The 9067-nt window shown below is 39.2% G+C and overlaps 1 protein-coding gene across 2 annotated transcripts in view; it reads left to right on the top strand.

The window, feature by feature from the left end:
- Positions 1–221: 221 nt before the first annotated feature.
- The window catches only part of AMPH (amphiphysin), a 196190-nt gene continuing 187344 nt past the window's right edge, over positions 222–9067 (top strand). For both annotated transcript variants that reach the window (XM_006925336.1, XM_006925335.1), the window contains exon 1: positions 222–290. In XM_006925336.1, the coding sequence (XP_006925398.1) occupies positions 222–290 (69 nt within the window). The remainder of the gene's footprint in view (positions 291–9067) is intronic.

The following is a 9067-nucleotide window of genomic DNA, read 5'->3' as shown; positions in this document are numbered from 1 at the left end:
TCTCCCCACCCCGCCCCTCGTCGCCGCCAGTGCCGGCGCGTCCTGCCTCCGCTCTACGGCTTTAAGCCCGTTCCCCGCCGCTGCGCCACTCCCAGCGCTCCGCTGCTCGTTGCCGCCTCTCCCGCTCCTCCCGCTCCTCCTCTCTAGGTCCTCCTCCTCCTCCTCGCCGCCGTCAGCCCAGCGCGCGCTCTGCTTCTCGCAGCCTCCGCGGACCAGCAGCCATGGCCGACATCAAGACGGGCATCTTCGCTAAGAACGTCCAGAAACGACTCAACCGCGCGCAGGAAAAGGTCAGAAGCTGGCGGCGAGGCAGGTGGCGGGGACAAGGCGGTTAGGGGAGAGGAGGAAGCTGGGCGACAGCGGTGCGGAGCCGGGCCGGGATCTCGGGGACGCCGTACCCTCCACCGCGGCGACTGCAGCAAGGCTGCACCAGCGCGGCGGGCGGGGAGCGCGCCGGGAGGCGAGATGCCAGGGGCGCGCGGGCCGGTCCCCGGAGGCGCGGAGTCTGGGGGCCTGCCGCTCCCGCACCCCCAGCGCGGCTGGCAGCTCTGCCTGCTTTTCGGGCCGGCGCCGGGCACGAGCAGTCGCAGGTGCGGTGAGTCGCCTGCTGTCCCCGAGCTGAGCGCATCTCCCTTCCGGCGCCCGCTCTCCGCTCGCCCGCAGGCAGCTGGTAGGGACGCGCCTGCAGGTCGGGGCGGGAGATTGCGGCAGCTGTATTTCCTCCGGGGGGATTTCTTGGCTACAGGAGAGCAGCAGACAGGAACATTTTAGCACAGAAGATACCCCCAACATCTGTTTTGATCCATCGGACTGATCGCGAAAAACCAGCAGCTTTAATTCAGAGCCTTGGAGAGAATCCCGGAGTTCAAAACAGATCTACATACACACTTTTTCCTGTCCTTTTTGGTCTCTCTACGTGTGTCCCTTTTGACGCCAATGCCCTTCTCTGAAAGGTCAAAAATAAATATGACCAGAACCCAACAATTCTCTGCACATTTGTGCACGAAGGAAGGTGTTTTATTGTATTATTATTATTATTTTTTAATCCAAATTGCACGGTTGGGTTCCGTGTTGTTTTACAAGCCTCTCAGTAAATTGGCCAATGTTATTTATTTTTCTCACCCAAAGATGTGCACAAATGGATCCCAGATCCATACCGCACAACCCCAAACAGTTGGAGACATTGTATCGGGCACGGGGCTGGCCTGGCTGCCCTGCGACTGTTCGTCATCAAGATCTCGCAGGCACTGAGGTGCTCATTTGTGTCTGAGCAAAGGACATTATATGGTTGTTTGAGCACTGTACTTGAAAATTAACACCAGCTAATGAGCTTCATGATTTGTATCAGTGGAACTGTGTTCTGTCTTTCACGTGGCAAGATTTTCCATCTCTGGGTTATTGGGAGTTTAGCATTTTCCTATTTTACTGGAAGTCAGATTTGTCACATTCATTGTGACAGTGAATTTTCCTCTTCAGACCTAGGCTCAGGCTGCCCCTCACTTCCAGCTGACCTGAAGAACTCAGCAGAAGGGGGCTCGGGGGCCTTTGCCTGTCCACAGGCCCAGAGGTGTGGTGGCTGCCTCTGGTCCCTCCCTCTACCCATGCACAGTCTGGATGCATTAAGAGGATTGTATTTCTTTTAATATCTACCCAAGCTCATCCTGAAACAATGTGATCCTCTCCTGCTGCTCCTTCAGCAGCTGAATTAGCAAGGCTTCCTGCCCTGTTCCAGTCCCTAGTTACATGTCCAGAAAGTAGCCAGAATCTATTGGGATATGAGCAAGGTTATGACATAATTTTTTCATACCTCATTTTACGCACTTGTAGGTGTGCCTCCTCCCCTGCAAGCAATTACTTGAATCTTTGGTCTGAAGTCTGAAGCTTTTCATTAAATCCACTTTCCATCTGTGAAGGAATTTAGTGATGTAGTCTGCCTTTTCACATATTATTTCTTAATCTAGGTCACCAGCTGTTAATATGCCAAAAATAAAGGAAAAGACAATGTAATCTGTCTTACAGAACATTCAAGCCCTTATGAATTGTTGAAAACTCACTTTTTCATTATTAAGGTCAGATGTATATTATGATTGCAGTTGTGGTTGATAGTTACTCTTCTGTGAGAATGGGGGTCTAAGAAAGCCTTGTGCAGGTCTTCAACTGACCTGCTTTCTTCCATTGGGAAAGTTGCTGATGAAGAATTCCTGTAGCATCAAGTTTAGGGGATTAAGACACTAAGAGGCTGAGAGTATGGGTTTATGCCCCTGGGTGGGTTCTTTGTCCTTCCTGAGCCTGCAACACAAGGGCAAAGGGCACGTGGGAATCCAGGTAAGGCAGCCCAGCCAAGTCCAAGGAAAGCCACTGAGAATGGAAAGCAGAGTATACTGCAGGCTTCATTAGACATCTCTTCTAGTGATTTCTTCTTTTTGCATCTTTGATCTCTTCCTCTTCTCACAATAACTATGCACCACTTATGTTTTTGAGACCTTTTGCTTTTTTTACGACCAAATTTTCTCAAAAGAGAGTCCACTCCCTTGACTTTCTTATGACCTGTGATCTGCCTAACAACTCATATGCATTTTGGCTCCAAATGCACCACTGAAACTATTCTGAGAGGTGACTTATGGCTTTTTATGAGTTTAAAATACATTTTTTTCTTATTGAAAGTCCATAAAGGTACATTAGAGACAGAATGAAATACACACATAATATAAAAAATCCCAACAAATTAGGTCACTCATAATTTCACCACCCAGAGATTTCGCTATCATTTGATGTGTGTCATAGTAGATCTTTTTCCATATGTATGTATTTATACAACTAAAATGCTGGCTTGTACTACAGTAGTCCCTGGTTTTGCTTTCTGTGGTTTCGGTTACCCACGGTCAACTGTGGTCTGAAAATATTAAATGGAAAATCCAGAAATACACAATTCATAAGTTTTATATTGCATACCGTTCTGGGTATCGTGATGAAATTGCACCATCCCACTCCATCTGCCCTTGATATGAATTATCCATTTGTTGAGCGCCTCCATGCTCTATATGCTCCCCCACCAGTTAGTCACTTAGTAGCCCTCTCAACTGTCATGGCTTCGCAGTGCTTGTTTTCAAGTAACCTTTATCATCAAAAGGTCCATAGTAGCTTAACACCATGTTAGGACACCGCCATTCACCTCACTTCATCTCATCACTTAGGCATTGCATCATCTCACATCACAGAGTCAGGGTGAGTACAGCACAATAAGATATTCTGAGAGACACCACATTCAATTAACTTTTATTATAGCATATTGTTATAATTATATATATATAATTATATATAATCGATTTTGTGATGAGTTATTGTTGTTAATCTCTTACTGCGCATAATTTATAAATTAAACTTTATCATAGGTATGTATGCATAGGAAAATAAATGTAGTATCTGTAGGGTTCACTACTATCTGCAGTTTCAGGCATCCACTGGAGGTCTTGGAAAGTAAAGCTCACAGATAAGAGGGGGAATACTATATATGATTTTGTAATCTGTTTATTTCATTTAATAATCATGAACATTCTTCAATACATATATATTTTCTATCAGCATTTTAAATGACTAAACAGTTGGAATGTATGGATATTATCGAATCCTCTATATTTTGGACAGTTTTTAATGTTCCTGTTTATAAATATAAATTAATGAGAAAAATTACAGGGAAAATATTCACAAACACCCTTAAGTATCTCCTTAGGTAAATTCCTAGAAGAAGAATTACTGTTTCAAAGGTATGCTTATTTTTATTGTAGTTAGATTGCCTTTCAGAAAAATTGAGTTAATTTACATTCTCACCAGCAGTCAATGAGACACTTACCAACATCGGATAATAAAATTTAAAACAATCTTTAGCTATATCATTGGAAAAAGCTAATTTCTATTTATTTCATTAGTTTGAATTTTAGAAATAACATTATTTTTTGCATTTTTATTTTTTCATTTATCAATTATGTGTTTATATATTTGCCCGTTTTGTGTTGCATCTCCATCTTGTAATTTATAAGGACAAAAACCATATCAATCCTTTAGATTGAAAACATTCTTTCTTCCTTTTCTATATACTTCTTAATATTTTTGATGATTTTTTATGATATAGAGAATGTTTATGTTTTATGCATATTTGCTTAAATCTATTGAATGATTTTGTATGTTTTCTCTTTTGTATGCTGAATTAGTCAACACACAGAAGAGAAAACTTGTAAGTATCAGAAAATTAAATTCAAACTGGCTTAAGGAAAAAGGGAATTTAATTGCTAAAAATAAAAATATGGTTTAGCACATGTAAATTTAAATGAGATTTTAATATGTAAATATATATATTAAGCTATATACATGTTTTTATACATATGTATCTGTAAAAATATATGCATAAGTATGCATGTGTATTATATGTATATCAACTCATTTGATTCTATAAGGTAGGTACTATTACCATCCTATTTTATAGATAAGGAAGAGATTAAATAATATGCCCAAGGTCACACAGTAAGAAGTAAAGCCAGAGTTTGAACCCAGGAAGTCTAATGCTTGGGTTCCTTTACACAGTACTGCCTCTTATACTTATGAAAAGAATAGGGGTAGACAAACTTCAGACCTGCATGGAACCAGGGGCTTCACCAGAGATATCAGGGCTCAGGTGCCTTCTCTGCTATGCATCCTGTCAACCGCATTCTTGGACAAGTTCTTTCTTAATGGCAAGACAGCTGCCAGCAGTTCTAGGTAATAGAATGTCTCTACAGAGAACTTTTCTCAATATAGCCCTCATTGCCCCTTGTGCCTGTCCCTGGAAGAAAAAAGTTCTCTCTGGACAAGGGCCAGGACCATGGGTTAGATTAAGTTTGACTCATAAGCTACTATTGAAGCTGGGCTGGAGAAATTCCTCCTGGGTCCTATGGATTGATGGTAGAGGAGGGAGGAAATTTAGAATACAGAAGGGGGAATGGATGCTGCACTGGCAAAATAAAAGGTGTCACTGAGGCATACTTAAAAAAACCTCTGCCTCATGTTTAAATAAATAATTGCATATTTAATAATTTAATATTTCTTTAAAAATTTCCCATTAAATTAATATATGCATAGTTAAATATCAGTAAAAGGCTGTTTATGAAAAATGACAATTCCCTATCCTCTTTCTCCTCAGCTTCCAGTCTTGTTTCCTAGAGGCAGCTATTACTAACCATAATATTCTCAAAAATATGCTTATATAACTACTTCTTGATCTATCCTTTCAAGTTCGGTAAAGATTAGGTAAAGATTTAGCTCTCTTACATTCATCCCTCTAATTCCACATCCTTCATTCATATAGCAAAAACTGTTGATAGCTGAGGATTATGTTTTAAAAAATTAAAGTATAATTTTTATTGAATAAAATATATAAACCATAAATATTCAGCTTGATGAATTTTTATGTGTATGGATATCTGTATAGCTACCACCCAGGTCAACTTATCGAACATTTCTATCATACCAGATACCCATCATCCCCCATGTCTTTCCTGTTCTTCGTCTTTTTATGTTCATACTTTTGAAATTCTATACTGTCATTTCCCTGGTGAGCATCTTTTCATGTACTTACTAGTAATTTTGATATTTAATTTGTGAAGTGTCCATTAAAATTTTTGCCCATTAAAATCTTTTTGAGTCTCTTGTCATTTTCTTATTTATTTGTAGAAGTTCTTTATATATTCCAGATGTGAGTTCTTTGTCAAACATTTTCTCTCAGAAAGTGACTTTCTTTTTTACTTTCTTAATGATGTTCTTTGATGAGCTGAAGTTTTAAATTTTTATGAAGTGGTATCTGAGATTATTTATATATGACTTTTTGTTTTCTCTGGAGTTATTAATTGCCTTTTTTTCCCATTGCTAATTTTAATGCGAACCATTTTAGAATTGTTTGTATTTTCTTCATCAGATCTGTCAAATGCCTCTCGATATTATTATAAAGGTTCAATGTATCAGATAATGTGATGGTTCTGTTTTTTCCACCTGAAGAACTCCCTACCTCCCTGCACCCACCACTTTTTGGAGTCTCTCCCTTTTTGTTATGATCTAGGCTGATTTTTTTTCTAGGCTTGCTATGTCCTAGGTCTTTCCTTGCCAGTGTTGGAGTAGAGGAAGGGACTTGAAAACTCATCAATTCTATATTCCCAGATTTTTAAACAGTACCCTATTGTCTGTGTTGTGATCGATCCCCACATTCTAGAGTACTTGGTAGAACTAGGTCCTCAGCCTGAGTGTTCATGTGACTGTGTGGTGAGTATTGGCTACTTCTTTATTGGTTGCCCTGTACCGGCACTTTTTTTGTAGTTTCTCTGTCCTGCTCAGTTGTTTCCATTCTTCTGTCCCCTGTTTTTGCTTCTATAAAGTATATTGAACTCTCTCATCCACTAATAATGCCTCTGCTGTTTTTACCTTTTTTATTCTTTTACTGTCATTACTGTTGGATTTTGGGAGGAGATGAAAATAAACCCGCGGAGTCAGTTTATCTAGAGCCTTTTTACTTAAATATTTAATCTCTCTGAGATTTATTTATTTTTGTCCATCTTCTATTTGTGAAATCCAGTGGCATTTATTTGATCTTAACCTTCCTTGACCTCTATGCAGTATTTAAATCAGTGGAGCACTTTAAACATTTTTTAACATTAATATTTTTTAACATAACTCTAGTAAATAGGGAAATCTTTTGTATGTTAATGATACTAAGCACTGTAAGCATCAGTTTTTTGGCTTTTGTTTTATAAGGGAGTTAAGCTATATAAATTCCAAGGACATGTCCAGTTTGATATTCTTTGTGCCAGTTTATCTGTCCCAAGTGATTATTATAAAAGAGTCTTAGGTGCAATTTTTTTTTCATGCATTATATCTTCTCAACTAAATTATAGGTGCTTGCGAACAAGGACAATATGTCTTGTGAATTGCATGTATTCAGTTAAAATGTGTTGATTTGATTTTCTATGTTCTTGCTTGTTTATATCCCATCCCTGTAAACACATTGTCTTAAAGCATCCTTCCACCTTATTCTTTGTTTAACTTCTGTGAAATTGTAAGGGTTTCACTGTGTAGCACCGTTATTTTCATTGTCATTTTGTAAATGTAATACATTAAATATAATATCCTTATGGGATTTGTACATGGTAGAAACTCCATCAATGTTAGATTGAACTGTGCTAAACTGTCATTTTTGTAAGTCAAACATTCAAATGTTGATAGAGTCATGTGATTCAACCCACTATTGATTGTGTGATATGGCAAGAAAATAATGTAGTCTTCCTTACACCTAATTATATGACATTTGTTTTTGTGTTTTTTAAAATTTTCTTTGATTGTTGCCTTGCTGATGCTTACATTTGGTTTGTTCTCAAAGAGGACAAATGTGTCTGTGTGCATGTGCTTGTGCGTGTGTGTGTGTGTGTGTGTGTGTGTGTGTGTGTGTGTGTAAATAGAATGGGAGGAGGAAGACCCTGTTATATCCAGAAGATTTTTTCCATGCAGCCCTGGTCCTTGTCAGTACAAGAGTAGCTTATATGACTGTATTTACAGCCAAGGACAATTTGGAGACAGTCTCTTAGGCATATCCAGGGATTCCCCTTTTAAGATCTCTGAAGACTTCCTTGTTGCCTGCTTCTAAATTGTACAAGCTTATACCTTCTCTTCCACTAAGATCATTTTCTCTGGCTATATTGGAAACTGCCAAAATTAAAAACAAAAAACAAAAAACACTTATGAGGACATTCTTGACAACTAAGGTTTCCTTCTTCAAATTTTCTTTTTACACTCAAACACACATATACCTATGCATCATTTTTCATCTAGTAATGAATACAGTAGGGAATCAGAATTGTAAGAACTTAGATTTTAACATTAGTAAAAGTTACTATTCTTTACAATATAGCATACTGTATGTGATTCAGAAGTAATATTATAAAAGTCATCTTCTCAGTGGACCAATACAAATTAAAATGTAAAATGCTTGTATAAACAATATGGCCCACTTTAATACCCATTCGGGGTACAAAATTAGGTCCCATTTATTTGACTATTCAATTAAATTACTTTGACATCCCATCCAATGCATCACGAGAACCTCTTACTCCTCTTGTGATATGTTCAGAAACCCCATGGGGAGTTTCCGTCTCTAAAAGAGTGAGTGGTTTTCATGGTGGCCTTATGGAAAAGGGTCTTAGAATAGAGTTCAGCATTCACATATCACTCTGTCCCTAGCTGAGCACTAGTAAGTACCAAACAGTGCCCTCACTGATGGTTCTCATGGTTAAGGCATGGGTAGGAAGCCTATCTTCAGGGTCGTCCTCAGCTATGGTCACTCAATGCCACAGCTCCAAATGTATGGGCTCTTTATTAATGGTTTTATTGTTTTCATACTTGCACACATACACACACAGCTTCCCCTGCCCCAAGATTTCCTATGATGCCAGGATTCCCAAGTTAGGGACGTTTTTACCAAACACTCTGCCTAGAGTTATCCATTCCATTCCACTCCATTCTTTTTCATTTTTAAGAGAATGCTCATATGGACATACGAAATTGATTTCAAACCTGTAATTTGAAAAACAGTACCTTAAAGGACCTCTGGCATCTTTTCCAGTAAGATGAATTTCTTTTAGACCATTCAGTCCATCCAATGATGTGTGTATGTGAGTGTGTGTGTGTGTGTGTGTGTTTGTGTATGTGTGGATGTGTGTGTATATGGATGTAGTTGTGTGTATTTGTGTGTGGGGGGGTATGAGAGAAAGAGAGAGAGGGGAAGGGAGAGAAAACACACACACACACACACACACATGCTTAAGGCTAGCACCGACTTAATTATGTTGTGGGCATGGACTTGCTTATTTTGCAGGCATTGGTCTTGAATTTAGGAATAATCTGTTTAAAGTGATTTGCATCTTCGAAAGAATCTTAAATTTGCCAGAGACTTTTGTAGCAACAGTCTCTTCTACTTAGTAATAGTTACTAGCAGATGAATGGCATAGGTGGTCCTTAGAAGGGTCACCCATGTTGTGGTAGTACAGTCTCGAAA

The sequence above is a fragment of the Pteropus alecto genome, unplaced genomic scaffold (assembly GCF_000325575.1).
Source record: "Pteropus alecto unplaced genomic scaffold, ASM32557v1 scaffold109, whole genome shotgun sequence".
NCBI classification, from domain to species: Eukaryota; Metazoa; Chordata; class Mammalia; order Chiroptera; family Pteropodidae; genus Pteropus; species Pteropus alecto.
This window is presented reverse-complemented; position numbering and strand designations above follow the sequence as displayed.